At 44.8% G+C, this 17,384-nt stretch overlaps 1 protein-coding gene across 1 annotated transcript in view; it reads left to right on the top strand.

Annotated features, from left to right (window-relative positions):
* tshz1 (teashirt zinc finger homeobox 1) overlaps positions 1-16,576 on the top strand; it is a 30,684-nt gene extending 14,108 nt beyond the window's left edge. The window contains exon 3 of the mRNA XM_076754809.1: positions 11,982-16,576. Coding sequence (XP_076610924.1) covers positions 11,982-15,328 — 3,347 coding nt within the window. The 3' untranslated portion in view covers positions 15,329-16,576. The remainder of the gene's footprint in view (positions 1-11,981) is intronic.
* Positions 16,577-17,384: the final 808 nt, after the last annotated feature.

The raw sequence follows: 17,384 nt of genomic DNA, 5'->3' as shown, positions 1-17,384 counted from the left end.
GGTTAATTAAACTTGGTCAAACTAAACAAGATCAAGGAGCAGAATGGCTCGCGCTGATTAACATCAAGTTGATCAAGTTCAGTCAATTACCTCGTTACACTCTCTCCTCCACTGACTGCTCCACTGGCGAGAATCCTCCACAGTCCTGTTTGACTTCTGTGCATCGATGCTGAATTACTTTTTTCTCCACTCCTTTTTTTTTTTTTTTTTTTTATAGCAATCTGCATTAAATATAAAAAGGAGTGTGTTTTGGTGCATTTTATTTTGTTTTACTTTTTAGAATAAGGCCATTTAAATCTCAGATATCCACTTTTGGAGCATCGCTTTTTGGAAGTGAACAGAAATGGCAACTCTAACACCAAAAACACGAGCTCTGACGTCGCGCTGTGCGCTTCAATTAAAAGTTTAGATCATCTGAGAGCTTGAAAACTTCTGCTAAGCTGTTATAAGTGCTCTCCTTGGGACAGAAAATTAAGCACATGACCGGACAGGCCTGTCTGAATAGAAGTTTCCTCATATTCGGCGGAAGCCTTAAAACTATTTTAAAACTACACTCGGACATTTTTAGCCCTCGCCGTGGCAGACACTGGAGCTACTGTGGAAGCAGCGCTGATGGCACAATCCTGAACGGGTGAAAATGTTCCTCCCCTCCTCTTGATATTTGGGATCTATTATGTATGGAGGAGCTGAGTGTCTACATGACCGGGGCCAGAGAGCTAGACAGGACTGAGTGAGGCACTATTGTGTGTGTGTGTGTGTGTGTGTGTGTGTGTGTGTGTGTGAGGAGGGGCATAAAGGGGTGAAGAAAGAGGAGAAAAAGAGAGTGACAGCAGACAAAAAAGAACCAGGGAGGAAAGAAGGGGGGAGGGAGTGGGATGAGGGAGTGGAAAAAGAGGAGGCAAAGCAACAGAGGAGTGAAAGAGAAATGACTTGAGGGGTTGAGGGATGGAGAGAGGTGAATAGAGAAAGAGAGAGAGAGAAGAAAGTATCAAGGCAATGGAGGAGAAAAAAGAGGGAGAGAGAGAGTGAAAGCAGTTGGACTGTGGAGGAGAGAGAGAGAGAGAGAGAGAGAGAGAGAGGGGAGGATGTCACCCATGGCTGCCACTCATCACTCACAGCTTAATGACGCTGTTTTTTTCTCCCTTCTCCCGCTCCTTTTCCGTGGGAGAGGGGTGGGGGAGGGAGGTCGGCCGGCGCCCAATCAAACGGGGTCATACAGAGTTCACATCGTCCAGGTGGGACTGTCCTCCGCCGGGGAAGCGCTTGTGTGTGGCCGCAAGGATCGTCTGGAACGGGAGATAGTTTGGCGAGGACAGTTTCTGAGAACTTCCTGCGAGCAAATCTGGCGTGAAAGTCAGCGTTCGGATTACGGTTGTGCTGAAGGTTAAGATCACGTGCAAAAAATGAAACAAAGAAATGAGTTCTGATGTGAAAGATGAGGCGGGTTTTTAATGTCTAACAGGTCGGTAAACACGGCTTTGTTTTGCCTGCCCGTCGGCCTTTTTGTTTTGGTTAAGGTGCGAACGTCTTGTTCAAAGTTTGTGTTCATGTGTTTACATGTGTGTACGTTTGAAGCATGTGTGTTTGCGTTGAAGGAAACCGCTCCGGCTGTCTGTTGCTTCCTTCTGGGATTGGCCTGATTCCTATTGCAGCGTTAGAGTTTTGACTCGGTTTGTGTTTGTGTGTGCGTGTTGTGTGTGTGTTTTTGTGTGTGTGTGTGTGTGTGTGTGTGTGTGTGTGTGTGTGTGTGTGTGTGTGCGCACTCAGCTCCACTTGTCCTCTCACTCATTCCCGTTTCTGGGAAGCATCAGCCGTTTAAAACTCAAGGCAGGATTTCTCTCCCTTCACTCTGCTCCTCGCACCAAATTTGGGGAACAGCTGGGGCGGCCATGACGATGATTTGTCTCCCTCTGCCCGTCCGCCTGACAGGTTGAGAACATGCGCGCACACACAAATACACACATTTGCTCGGGGAGACACAGACACTCACTAATAGGCACATACACACACAATTAAACATGCACTCAGTATCACAGACAGACAGGCACAAACACACATACACACCGTAGACACATACCCCTTATAAGAGGCCATGTTCTCAGGACGCTGCCAAAACACTCCGATTTCCTTTAGCCTGGGCGGCCATACATCAGCTCGGGGCCTCCCAGCCCGGATGGCAGGGGCTGACAGAATGACATGTGTCATTTATCAAACGAGGGGCGCCAGGCCTCAGGAAAAGAACAGACCGCCGCGTGACAAAGCCCCCCGAGAGCTCTCCTCCACTCGCAGCGAGGGGAGTGTGTCATGGGATAGACACTGACAAATCTGCAGAGATAGAACACACATGGATACACGCTGACACCGACACACAAGCAGAGGAAACACACACTGAGAGGCACTTCCAGCCCAGATACAAACCCAGTGATCACACATTATATCCAGACTACACTGTGGTCGTAAAAGAAGGAAAAGTCTATGAAGAAGCTCAACTAAAGCCTGAAAAAAAAAAACATTTTCTGGAGTTTTAAACATGCTGGAACTGGAGCTACAAACACACATACCCACACATACACCCACATATATGTTTCCCTTGCAGCCAGCGAAGCCGCAGCCAAAGCCTCTCCTGTTGCCAGCAGCAGGCCTGTCTGTGTGCCCGTCCTTCTTAATGAACGGTCACTGGCTGCCGAAAGGAACTCTCTTACTTGGCAACGCTGCTCCATCTCCTTCCTTTCATATCCGTGCCACCACATACTCACAGTATCCCTCTTTTTCCCTCCATTATGTCGTCCTCCTCTTCATGCCTTCTCTTTACCCTTCTCCCTCTCCCTCTGTCATGATCCCCCTTCCACCCCCGTTTACTCTTTCCATAGCCTGTTCATTTGTCTTCATAAACCTAATTTATTTTCTCTGCCAGATGCAACCTGACAGCCATCAGTCTCTCTCCCACACACACTGACGCACACACACCTGACCTCCCGACATGCAGACAAACACACTAACATGTACGCACAAATGCACATAGCTCTGTTCTCGCTTTTTATTCATTTAGCCTGTCTTTATTACACTCACGCACAGCCTGTATTACCTCACACTGCTCTGAGGTCAGCTCTGCAGTCACATACCCTCTGTTTTACCCCTGTCCTCCACCCCCTCCAACCCCCAAAACCCTCCCATTAACATTACTGAAGATGGATGTGTCTTCATAGCCGAGATTGATTGCGGATATAGAGTTATGGTGCCATTTATGTGTGTGTGTGTGTGTGTGTGTGTGTGTGTGTGTGTGTGTGTTAGTGTTAGATGGAGGGCACTTTGGGAGGCGGCGGTGGGAGCTGAAATGTGAGGGAGGCAGGCTTTTCTCTCGTTTCCAGAACCTTCCAGCCGTTAGTTGTCTGTCCGCAGTCTGATATTGTGCTCTGTTGAAGGATTGCTTCCTCTCTTCCTGCCTCTCTCTCTGACTGTGAAGCCGTTCATACCCATTGTATGCTCACACACACGCACACACACACACACATAGCATAGTCTCACACAGACACAATTAGTCTGAGATGGCTACTGATACTAGTCCACTTTGAAAACCCAGTACATAATTTACTGACTTTCTCCAGGGACCCTTTTGCAGCCCCTAATCCCTCCTCCCTCCTATCATTTCTTCTTTTGTCACTTTATTGCCATGGTCATCAGGAAAGAGGGAAAAAAAAGCCTCCACACAAGCACACATACACAAACTGCGGAGGGGTTCAAGCTTATGCTTTTGTTATATTTTTTTGTTACGCCCCTGTGCTATTCATCACGCTTTAAATCCTAAACCAGTGTTGAAATGAAACAGTAGAACTTTGTTTAATGGAGCGCCAGACTTCAGCACTAACTCGTCACTTCAGCGGGCAGAATGAAAAAGAAAACGTGGCGATGCATAAAGGATAACGGCTCTGATGGTGTACAATTGCTGGAATTTCCCTGGTGACACATGCAGTTAAAAGCACTAAAATGTTTGGGGACATTCGGTTGTCCTGAGCAGCCTCCTGCCCGGAGGGTTTGTGGTTCTAATTAATTTCCCTGAAGTGACTTTATGGTTTTTAAAGGTCTGATTTCTTTGTCTGTCTTTGTTCATGTTGGGAAAGGGATGTGAGTCAGGTCTCTGCGGTCCTGTTCTCACAAAGTCCTCTGCATTCTTGTGTTCAGGCTTGTGTTGCATATCTGGTGTTTGGTTTGTTGTTGAATGTCTTGCCGAGAAGTAGATAAGGGTGGAGAGGAGCTGATGAAATGCTTTTGATCCAGAAAGACAGAGTGATGTGTGTGTGTGTGTGTTTTTTTTGTGTCACCCTACTGTCTTATATCAGACAGCTCAGTCTGAGGTCACACCAGTAAACTTTGCAGCTAAACCGCTACATTCTGGAAATTTGCTTGTGGGGAGGAAGTGAATCTGCACAAATGTTTTGTTTGGTGAACGTTGACGTGAATTTGCCATTGACGAATAGGAAGCCGCTGGATAGTGCTGACCTTTGAGAGAGAGTCCAAAATGGAGCAGGCTAAAGTAGCTTATTAGCTGTGTTGCACCACTGTGTGGACTTATTTTCCTGTTAGTAACGGAGCTGAAGAGCTCGCTAGCTAATTGTTAGCAAGCTCGCTAGAGTGTTGAAAAGAAAATGCCAGAAGGGGCTAAACAACCCACTGTAGAGAAAGCAGGAAGAAGCTTTGAGAGCTACTGTGACTGACTAGCACCAGCATGTTCCTGGCGGGCTAGCTTGTGAGCAGTTAGCGGCTAGCTCCAGCTAACCCTGCAAGTGTTTAGCTGGCCACCGAGCTGCTAGGACCAAGTGTTTTACAAAGATGAATGGATGAATCTCGCTGTGCCATTTTCTGCTGTGATTGGATCTTTTGGGAGCTTCCTTCCAACAGAGAGTAAAGGATCGGATTCATAGAGCTGTGTGTGTGTGTGTGTGTGTGTGTGTGTGTGTGTGTGCGCACGCTTACATCTGTGTATGTAATTTTTTTCTCTCCCTCCGTCTCTTTCTTTCTCTATGTTTTGTTCCTCAGCAGTGTACAAAGTGGATGGCCTCTGTGAATTGTGGGGAGGTCTGACAGCGTGGAGAAGGTTGATTGATGGCTTATTGTGCAACCGGACTCGGCTAGACCGAACTGGTTAGGTTGTGACCCTGTTTTAGCCCCGTGCCCTCTCATTTTCTTCCTTTTTTATTCCCACCATGTTTTTATCTGCCCGTCCCTGTATCTACCTTTGTCATTCTCGCTCACACCCACTCAGACACACACACACACACACACAGTGCATAAATATACATGTATGTTCAGACTGTAAACACACTTCCCCTTTGTGCTTCTTCTCCTCTGCCCCCCCTTCGTCTTCTTTGCTGCACTAAACTCATCATTGTTGCCATCATTCATTCTTCGCTGTTTCCTTTCTTCCTTCCTCTGCCCACTTTGTTTTCTTTGTCACTGCTCCTTCAGGACAGGTTTTGTCCCATGAGTCAGTTCATCAGGTTTCATTTAACGGGCCCTATTCATTCTGTCTGAAACACTGGCCACTCTCGAGAAACGCTCCCAAAAAAAACCACCCTCGTAGACAACTCCATCGCCTCATTCGATTTTGCTGAATTTCGGGGTCACCAACCAGTTCTTGCCAGCCGGAGAATCCGCTCACGACTACAATTCAACAAATTCATGAGAGGCAAAGTTAGCCTAAACACCAGGCGCACAAGTTTAAACTGTGGTTCAGCCTGTTTTTGCTTACAATGATTTTCTGCTTCTATTCTCCACACAACCATAGTGATTTATGGTAATTATCCATCTTTGGGGTCATCCATCAACTGGTTGTTGCTAGGCGATGGGAGCAGCTGTTGTTTAGTCGGAGGAAGCTCCACTGTCAGGGGCAATGCAGGTGAAATTCAAAAGACAGCGTCTATGAAGAAAGGATGAAATCATGCTATTTTGCTCGCTTTGAGATTCGCTCTTTTCCAGTTTTAACAGAACCTTTCAGTTAAGAAACAGACACCCTTGATTGAAGAGGAGCCTAAAAAAACTTCTATTTTAAATCCTTAAACATGTGTACAGTTCAACCAAAGTGTAAAGCGATAACAATACACATATTTAAGTCTGCATTTTGATAACTTTAAACTCTAATGCAAACATGCAGCACACCCATGACAAAAATCTTACGGATAGTGAAGAAAGTGACAATATTTGCTCGAGAAGAGTCTGTTTAACAAATGACATCTGTCTGATGCAGCCTACATTGAATCAGTGCTTGGCATCGGTTGAGTAAATCTCACTCACATCATCTTTAATTAGCATTAGTAATGCTTTATCTGTACTTTGCCTGAAAACAAACCAGATGGTTTGAAATGTCTGTGCAGCACCAGAGCAGCGTTCGATTGTTGGGTGTGGGGGGTTTGGCAGGAAAGTCGAGCAGAAAAGGGCTGGAATCTGCCGTGCCGATGATCTAATGGCTGTTGTTTCATCTCAGAACAAGGAGGCACTGACAGTTCAGGGAAAAGGTGATTTATAGACCACAGTCACTGTCACGGCATGTCAAAACTGGCTCACAGGAGATCTGAGCAAACGGGCAGAAAACAAAACAAAGAAGGGAAAAAAAGAAGAGGAGAAACCTGCAGTGCAATTCAAGAAAGACCTGGGAATTATTTTCCTTGGGAAAAAAGCAGCTGCAGTCCTCCAGATTTGTTGCTTTCATTCATTTCTGATCCGTTCAGTGAGCAGCTATCATTTGGTCTCTCTGATTCACACATACTGTACTCGTAGTGGCCTAATGAAGCTGAGCCAGAGGTAAAATGCACTGTCTATGTGACCCATTTAAAAAGGCTATTAGCATAATATGAGTTCAAGTAATTGCAAATTACTTGGAACATATGTGAAAGCCCTTGGGGCTGTCAAAAAGTTTAGGAAAAGGTAATTTAACTTAATTTATCTTTTAGAAAGACTCCAAAGCAGCAACACAAACTCATTGCAGCAACAGAGAGAAAATGTGAAACGTTGCCTGCACACGTAGCTACCAGCATGCAGAGCAGACTGCGCAGGCTGTTTTGTTTTCCCCAACCGGAAAGACTCGTGGAAGCTGAGAAGGTGGATTTGTACGACACAGGAGGAGCTATTAGAAGCCCCGGAGCCATTGTGCCATATGGTGGACTATTCCATGTGGGTTAGGGGAGGGTGGGGGCCAGGGTGAGGGGGCTGTTAGGTAGGCTTTTACATGTCTGGTCAAGCAAGCTGCGGGTTAAATCTATGTAATATCTGTGTAGCTACGTGCTGCGATGCAACAAGCAATTCGAATTTAATGCTGCAAAACTGCAGAACTAGAAATACAAAAGGAAGCTTCGAGTGATATGAAGGGTTTGCATTTCACAAACTTTGGTCATTTCTCGTAAATTTGTGACAGTGTGGGTCTAAAATGACTTCTCTGATGGCAACTCTGTATGTAGAAGTGGATAACACTTCACGCTATTCGCATTACCAGTTCTTACATGCAGACCCATGTAAGACAGAAGGAAGAAAAACAAGACTATTGGGAACAAGGGAGTAACAATTAGGCATTTTAGAGGAAAGGGAAAATAGGTTGTACTCCATTTATCATTTATTTTTGTAAATACTGTGTACCTTTGGGGGACAGTCACTGAACTGTACTGTTTTGGTAGCATGTTCTAACTGTACATACATGCAATTACTGTACAGGTTCATCAGATTATCAGTGATGTTGACATTATTTTTACACAAAGTTTTCCAGTGTGGCATCCTTTAAGTAAGTATAGTTTATTTATACTTTTCTTGTTCGAGATAGTGTGGTTCAGCTACCAATAAGTACTGTATTGGTACCTGATTCACATAACCAAATACACTGTAAAGCACGGGCTGTGTTATAAAGAGTTGTATGGAAAGCTCTGTTAGTGTGATAGTTGTCTGGAGGCTGAGAGGAGACGGTTTGCCTCAGTATGCGACGTCCACAGAGGAGTCCAAAGAGAGTGTCAGGTCCTATGAAACCACAGCCACGACTATCCCAGAGAGAAAAAAAGAGCAAGAATGAAGAGGACGGGGGAGAGCAGAGAGAGACAGAGATTGCCTGACATACTAAGCATTACCATAATTGGCTTTTCTACATGATAGGACAGAGGAAATAATAATGTCATTTTATTTACAGCCTTCTCTCTGCTGAAACACACACACACTCATGCACGGCGCACAGGTCAATGACACACACTGATCAGGCCTGTCCAAAGCCATCAGAGGTGAGTGGCAGGGAATAGAGGGGCCGGTGACAAAGCGAAACGGGAGAGAGAAATAAGACTGCCACGCCACAGCTCCCATTTTGAAGGGCCACTAAACGGTGTGAGGGAGCCTTCGCCGGCCACGCCGCTCCGAAGGCAGCGCTCGGCCTCGCAGGGTAAATCAGCGGGGTGAAAGCTGGCGGAATTGGACATTAGCACTGCAAATGAGAGCCAGGATTGCCCTCTTCTCTGAGACAACACGAATAAATGAAGAAGGTTTAGAGAGGAGAGTGTGTGTTTGGTGTGTGTGGGCTGCGTGAAGCAGATAGAGAGGGGGGGGGGGGCGGAGTTGATTGTGCCAGTGCCATGTCATACTCAAGTTATCTCACCCTGTCTTGTGTTATCTGGTAGAGCTGATCAGGACACCGACCTGGTTCTGGATTTGTCACTATAATAAGAACGTTTTTATAATATTTTTGTGTCGTAGGGCAGTCAGAGTCCTACTTAATGTCACTTTGAATTAAAAATGAATGCAGAATTCTCTGTTTTAATATTTTTTCTCCACTGTTTTGCACTCATGGCCACAGGTATGCTTATGTGTGTGTCCAGGCTAAGTGAGGGCTGGGTGCTGTTTCAAATTTTAGATACTACTGCTGATGAAATACCCGATTTTCTGTTGATATCCTACTTTTAGGAATATTAAACTGTTTTCCTCAACAGAAATCCTTTACAGAATAGGCTACACACAAAACAAAAGTTTTGAGTCAAATCAGTGACAACGGGGATTGAGGTTCAACACCGAGGCCTCGTCCAGGCTTGTGCACGTTTGGTGTTTTTTTTTTTGTTTTGTTTTGGTTTTTTTGGGGGGTTTTTTTGGGAGGGGGGTGGCAAAGAAATACTTTTCTCAACTGTTCTTCCAACTCAGTCACATTTGCTCTCTCAAATGTGCACACAAAGCAAGGTGTTGTGTGTGTTTGTGCGTGTGTGGACCTCACACAGCTTCCTGCCTTGGGGGAGGGATGTAGTTTGGGGGAGAAGTGTGTGTGTGTGTGTGTGAGAGAGAGATGGAGGGGGGGCGGGGGTGTCCTACTGTGGTGTCACCTGTCTGCAGCAGGAAATCCTGGACTCTGGGCACAACAATAGTGACAGGCTCCTCTCCAGACGCAGATGGCCTCGCTTTTCCCCCCGCCAGCCACATTGCATCCCTGCATGCACCTGACACACTGTGACACTTGACACACACACACACAAATTAGCCACACCTATCTCATACACACCTACAGACTCGCACACACGGCAGATATTTCACTGCATTCTCGCTCCTGATATCTCGGACTTAGTTTGTTGGATGCTGTTTAACTTGTTTCCCTGTCATGTTTTTTTCGATGAGATACACCCGCGCACACACACGCACGCACACACGCGCACTCACACCTCTTGTTCGCTGGCCTAAACACATCTTTTCTCCTCTCTTTTCAAAACTTCCCCTCTTTTCCCTATCCTCCCTGACAGCACAAAGTGGGCTTACGTTTTTGACTGACAACCACAACAGACACCTCTCCCCTCGCCTCCCCTCCACCCCCGTTTTAATCCCCTCCCTATCCCTCTCTCCCTCCCTCTCCTCTTCCTCTTTTGTTCTGAGTGACGCTCGAAAGCCGCAGTGTCAGCATCTTTTCCATCTCTGATTGCCTTATTAGCCGGCGGTGGCACCCGCAGCTTTTCTGACACAGATGGTGAAGGAGGAGGCTCGAGCAGGGGGAGGAAAAAAAAAATGGCTGACTTGTGTTTGTTGTTGTTACTTTCCCCTCCCACCTCTTCTCAGGCTTGTTTGCGTGGACACTGACACCTCGGGCTGACACTGACACACTCCTGACACTGATGCCTGTCAAGGCAACATACGGAGGATGGCAGGGAAAGACGAGAATTTAGTGTTAGTGTGCCCTCTGTGTGTGAATGTGTGTGTGTTTGTACTGCTGTCAGGTTTCTCTCACTTTGTCAGCTAAGCTGCTTTGTCTTTAACTACCTCACCGCATTGACTTTGAATAGGTTGAGTTTTGCATTTATTTCAATACAGTGGGCTGCATCTCGATTGGGAGGACGAGAAGGGTTGAAAGAGAGCCGTGCAGCTGCATTTGCAAAAGGTTAAAATGGACTAATTTAGTGACTAACTGAAGTGAATGATTTCAGTGCAGCCTGTGTATAATTAAGAGCAAAACCAGCACAGGAATAGTTTAATTAGGAAGAGGAAGTTTGTACTTTGAGTATGTACGTTCTCTCTCACACACACACACACATTCACACACATGCAAGGCAGAGAGTTGCAGCTGTTGGACCTCCAGATTTTCCCAGGCAGCAGTAACTGGCACCTCACAAACATCAGGTATTATGTCCATTCCGATTATGGGATACAGAGCTACATGCTGTTTGAAGCTGACAGCACATCTGCCTCCTCACTGGAGACTGATTCTGGCACCTCAGACAAGCATCTTACAAGGAATGGATTGGAGGAGCTGCCTTAGCATATTTAACCCTCTATTTTTCCCTCTCCCTGCCTCTCTGTAATATTTCTCTCTTAATCTGCTTCCAGGATCCCATGTAAACCTTTTCATCTCTCTACTATTCTAGGAAATGATTCCTTTTAATTTCTTAAATGTTTTATCTGGAGATTGAAAGGAATTATAATGCTGGTTTTATAATTTTAGAAACAAAAGATTTGTGAAAATCATAGACAGCTACAGAGAGTGGGCAGCCATTTTCCATTGATACTTTAAATCTCTCTCTGTTCTTTTAAAATGGCACACTTGAAGCTGTGAGTACTCAGGGAGCACAGGCAGTAACAACACAGCTTGTCATGTCCACTGGCCGTTTCCTAGCATCATGCTGTGAGGACTTCCACAGCCGATGCCAAGTTGACTCCAGCCAACCATGGCTTGGCAAGGCTGATGCAGCTGGCATCTTCCTCCACTATCTCTTACTTGTGAATCCATAGTATGTGTGGCATGTTGGACGAATAGAGCAAATCAAAGTCAGAAATAGATCTATGGTTGCTATACAGCAGCAAAACAGACAATGAAATACTCTGCATAGACTGTGTGGCTGTAGGCTGCTCTGGCATTTCAATTTGCAGATAAGGAAAGAGGTTTTATATTTGATGAATATACTGAAATGTTTGTGCATATGCAGTAAGTTCATCTTATTAATTCAGTGTTACCACTCAGTGTGTCTTGTGAATTCAACATCAAAGTGAGTCTTTAACACAGCGATCAATGAGGCATATTTTCCTTTTGCCTGTTATTTATTTTTTATTTTGCAGTCGTGAGGACAAAAATGTCTTCATTTGTATTGTGAAGTAGCAGATCTCACCACATGATTAATAAGTATGGTCTGCTCTGAGGATTTGCTCTCTGTGTAATTTGAAATTTTGCTTGTTTCTTACTTTTTAAACTAAGCAGAAACATTTCTGGAGCTCATCTCTGCTCTCTACCCTCGCTGAGCTGTAGTGTTCAATAGCTTCATTAGGCAGTGCAGTGAAGAGGACTATCTGTCATTGTCAAGATATGGATGTTTGCCACTTTATTATCACAAACCGGTGTCCTCTGCTGGGACTATTGACAAAATTCTCTTTAGGATTATTGCACATGCAGCCTTCATATAGTAGGGGTGGTGGATACTTAATTGGTGTCATTCTAGGGTATCAAAAATATATGTGTAAAAAATCTAATGCCACTCTTGTTCTGTTTTTTTGTTTTCCAGCTTATGGACCTGAGGACGAATTTACAGTGGATAAAATTGATGAAGATGAACATTTGCAAGATGACGGCCTTTCCCTGGATGGTCAAGATGCAGACTATTTTTTCAATGATGAGGAGGAAGCAAGAGATCATTATAGCTGCCAAAACTCTCCACTCAGCAATGGCACAAACCCAGACGCTGGGTACGCCTCCCCACTCAGCACCACCAGCGATCAACTGGTGGACCTTAAGACAACGTCCTCCTTCAGTGATCAGGACAAGGTAAAGGAGAAGCAAGGGGAGAGCACAGAGTCCATCAATGGCCTCTCACTACAAGACAGTCTGGCACAAATGAAAGCCGTCTATGCAAACTTGATCTCTGAGGCCTCCTGGTCCAGCGTTGCTCTGGATATGCTTAAAAGTAGACAAGGGAACAATTACACAGCTAGCAATGGCAATGGGAGCAATCACAAAGGGAGCAATGGGTTCCTGAATAGTCACAGCCCAGGCACCATCCATTTGAAGAGCAGATGTAGCACTAGCAATGCCTCAGCCACTACTAATGTTACCACCAGCAGCACTACCACCAGAACAGTGTCAAGCAACAGCAACAGTGGCACCAGTGTAAGCTCTGGTAGCACAGGAGGATTAGCATATGACTGGCACCAGGCAGCGTTGGCCAAAACCCTACAGCAGACCCCATACCAACTCCTCCCTGAGCCGAGCCTTTTCAGCACCGTGCAGCTTTACAGGCAAAACAATAAGCTCTACGGCCCTGTGTTTACGGGTGCCAGCAAGTTCAGGTGTAAGGACTGTAGTGCAGCCTATGACACTTTGGTTGGCCTGACAGTGCATATGAACGAGACTGGTCATTATCGTGATGACAACAAGGATACCGAGGATGATCGAAGCAAGAAGTGGTCCAAGCCACGTAAGCGTTCTCTGATGGAGATGGAGGGCAAGGAAGACGCCCAGAAAGTTCTTAAATGCATGTACTGTGGCCACTCTTTCGAATCCTTGCAAGATCTCAGTGTTCACATGATCAAAACAAAACACTATCAGAAAGTGCCTCTAAAAGAACCGATGCCAGCCCTCACCTCAAAGCTGGTTCCACCAACCAAAAAAAGAGCATTTCAAGACTTGATGTCCCCGAGCTCGCCAGAGTCTGTCTCATCTGGAATACTCTTGGGAGAGTCCCCCAAAGACCAAAAAGTGGCCAATCCTTATGTCACACCAAACAATCGATATGGTTACCAAAACGGTGCCAGTTACACTTGGCAGTTTGAGGCACGCAAGGCACAAATTCTCAAATGCATGGAATGTGGAAGTTCACATGACACCTTACAACAACTGACAGCCCATATGATGGTCACAGGGCACTTTCTCAAGGTGACGAATTCAGCTTCTAAAAAGGGTAAGCAGTTGGTTTTTGATCCCGTTGTTGAGGAGAAAATTCAGTCAATTCCTCTTCCACCGACTACTACACGACTCCCAGCACCCAATGGGAAGTCACAGCTTGACTCCCCAGTCCGACCTGCCAGCCCTGATGAGGAGAACGAAGAAAAGAAAGATGAAGAGGCAGAGGAAGAGAAAATGGAAGCCAGGGAACCAGAGAGAAAAATAAAAGAGGAGAAAGAAGACCCTCCTGAGAAAGCTGATAAACCTGGAAAGGCCAGATCTTACCAATACCTGAGAGAAGAAGATTTGGAAGAGACACCTAAAGGTGGCTTGGACATCCTAAAATCTTTAGAGAATACAGTTTCAAGTGCAATCAGCAAGGCCCAAACAGGCACGCCAACCTGGGGTGGATACCCCAGCATTCATGCTGCCTATCAGCTCCATGGATCCTTGAAGTCTACCTTGTCTTCATGTGCACAGGTTCAACCTTTGTTCAGCAGCAGTTTGAAGGTACTGCCCTCTGATTTAGGCGCTATGATCCGTTCACCAAATAGCCCCTCTCCACCTCCAAGTCACAAGAGCAATGTGCTGGCCATGGAGGAGCTAGTTGAGAAAGTGACTGGGAAGACTTCAGTGAAGAATGAAAAAGAGGATAAACCTGCAGAGAATAAATGCAGGTCTGCAAAGTCTCCATTGCCAAATCTGAAGGACAAACGGGCTTCACCCAGTCCAGAAAACCTCTCAAAGGCAGTTAAGAATACTGCAGCAGAGGCCCAAATTGAGTCAAGAGGCAAAGAAGGAGAACAGAACGAGAGCAAAGCAGAGACACAGATAAAGAGTGAAGTTCATTCACCAAAAAGGCCTGAAAGCAATGGCTGCAATAACCTGAGCATCATCACAGATCACTCGCCTGAACAACCACTTGTCAACCCTCTCAGTGCTTTGCAGTCTATCATGAACAACCACTTGGGGAAAGCTGCTAAAGTGGCCACCCCCTTTGTAGACCCCTTTGCGATGCTTTATAAGATCAACAGCAACTCGGCTCAGATGAAGTCAGCAGAGATTGCGAATCAGAACCACGCTGACGATGATCAGCCCATGGACTTGACAAAGTCTAAAAACAACAATGGAAGTGCACCCAAGGGTATTTCTACACCAAATGACAATAGCAGTGTAAACAACAGCAAACCAGTGTTCAAAAGTTTCTCTCAGTCTTCATCTCCGCCTCTTCGGGAGAATGCTTTGATGGATATTTCAGACATGGTAAAAAATCTGACGGGCCGTTTGACACCAAAGTCTACAACCCCGTCTTCCATCTCTGAAAAATCAGACGTCGATGGGTGTACTTTTGAGGACAGCTTGGAGGAGCTGTCCCCTATTCAAAGACGGAAAGGCCGACAGTCCAACTGGAATCCCCAACACCTCCTGATTCTCCAGGCCCAGTTTGCCTCTAGTCTTAGGGAGACTCCTGATGGAAAGTTTGTGATTACTGACTTGGGACCCCAGGAACGGGTCCACATCTGTAAATTCACCGGTCTCTCCATGACCACTATCTCTCATTGGCTGGCCAATGTAAAATACCAGTTAAAGCGGACAGGGGGTACGAAGTTCCTAAAAAACATTGACTCTGGCCAACCTCTGTTTTTGTGCAGTGACTGTGCTTCCCAGTTCAGGACTCCCTCCTCCTACATTCACCATTTGGAGTCCCACCTTGGGTTTACCCTGAAGGACCTCTCAAAGCTTTCCATAGACTTAATAGAGCAGCAAGCAGTCAGCAGAATAGAGGACAAGACTTTCAGTTCCTCTGGACTTACAGAAGAAGACACTGGCTCAATATATCAGTGCAAACTGTGCAATCGGACATTTGTGAGCAAACATGCAATCAAATTGCACCTTTGCAAAACACACGGAAAGTCACCAGAGGACCATCTTATCTTTGTGAAGGAGCTGGAAAAGTTTGACAAGAAATGAAGACAAAGCTGATAGCATGACAGATTACTGTTGCACTATAACTCTAAGCTACAATCTGTCATAACGGATAGTGCCACAACTGTATTGAGAATTGTTACGACACATATTGTCATGGAAACACGGTAGCTTTAATAACACATACTGTAATTATTCAGTTAGCTATCAGTGATGGAGCCTTGCATCGCAGAGGCTCAAAGCTACATTGTAAAAGTTGGATTTTTGGTGACGTAAATGTACCAAACTGGTGGAGCAGCCCTGGCACTATGTAGTCACTGACTGATTGTTGCTTTCCTAATGCACTGCATCTTATCTGAGCCTTTGGGAAAAGTCCATCTGTTGTTTTAAAACTGGACCACGCTCTTATTTTGATCACAGTTTTTGAGTGATTTTTTTTTTTTTTTTAAGATAAATATATTTCAACACAACTTGCATATTATTTATGAGACAGTCTGTGCATGTTTTTATGTAAAACAGTGAGCATATTGTGTCTAATGAAATTTCAACCATGATGAGAAAACTGATCCCTGTTTAACAAATTACGGATATAGATGTTTATATGAAGGTTCTAAAAGTAGCCATGATGTTGAGACAATTTCAGCACTTTAAGGAAGTGTAAATTGATGAAGAAAAGTGTGGATAAAAGTGACAACACATCACCCTTTTGAGTTTTAACTCCCCTCATCAACATAGCAGGTTGGGGGAGTAACTGTTTTGTATTTGCCATCGAATCAAAGAAATTCTTACAAAATGTTTAGAAAATTTGTTTCTCTAGTAAAATATAATTTCCTGGTTGTTTCAACATGTACAGTATTTGAGTTAGTAGGCTACCAGTTTTATTATTGTGAAGCTACAGTTGTAAAATTAATGAAGTTTAAAACTTATTGTATGAATAATCAGCAAGTATGTATACATGTATGTCAGCATATCTTGCTCTTTACAGTCCAACATTATTTGTACTATGTGCATTTTTATAATGTTGTTTTCTAGACAAATGTCAGGGGGGAGATGTATAAAACTGCAGAATACTGTTGGACCACAATGTCCTTTTTCAGTGAAAAGTAGGTCCTTCACTGTGGTTTACATAAAATGACAGAACTTTACTGGCATCTGCTGCGATGCATGGTACTGTACATAGCATTGAAAAAAATAAATTCTCACCCAATTGATAGATTTCCAGGTTTTATCATCAACCTAATTATTCAGAATGGCATTCTTTTATCCTCAGTTGTAAAATAAACTCCATGTCCTGGATTAAACTGGTGTTGTTTGAGTGATTTTGCGAGAGTGTGAAATCCAGTCAGATGCAACAAAGGCTGAACTTGAAACACAATATTATACTGCACGCTCTTGCCAACACTGTTTCAACAGTTTTTGTTCGGTCATCTTTCATTTACATATTTATTTTCAGGTTTTATGAAGATTTTTCTTACTGACTTGAGAGACAGTATTTTTCTGTCACATTTATAGATCGTATGACAAGTTAAATCACATTATCTAGTATATTTTTGCCAAACTTTACACTGCAGTTACATGTAGATGATTGTATAGAGGTTACACATAAGTGTGGATATACCCTCCAGTTCACTCTAATATGGACATGTTGAGCAGCTATTTTGACACTGTAGACAGAGGAGGAAATGAATCCTGCTGAAAGTATCCCTCTTAAGTGGTCACGATGCCACAGGTAGAGTGAGCCCTTATTCCTGATCACACTGAAATGTCCATCCATCCATCTACTGTACTGCCAGGATCATAAATACAGCCCACTGTGGCAGCCTGGGTTTTGACAGCACTGACAGCCGTCGTACTCTGGCTTTAAGCAGTCAAACAGATGGTCTGACTTCTTCTGGATGCGTGTGAATGAACTCCTCACCCCTGAAGGCGAATTGGGGGCTCAAAGGGGGTTGAGTTTGAGCACTTTTGGGGAGGAGCATCAGGTTATAATCTGATTTTCACTCCTTCCCATTTGTCAGGCAGGATTCATTGTGATGCACCAACAGAGCCACCTTCTTGGCTGGCTTAATTGGGGCAAACACAGCGACAGCCACATCAAATC

This window comes from Chaetodon auriga, chromosome 17, assembly GCF_051107435.1.
Source record: "Chaetodon auriga isolate fChaAug3 chromosome 17, fChaAug3.hap1, whole genome shotgun sequence".
Taxonomy (NCBI): domain Eukaryota; kingdom Metazoa; phylum Chordata; class Actinopteri; order Chaetodontiformes; family Chaetodontidae; genus Chaetodon; species Chaetodon auriga.
Note: the sequence above shows the minus strand (reverse complement) of the source record. Positions and strands in the feature narration are given on the sequence as shown.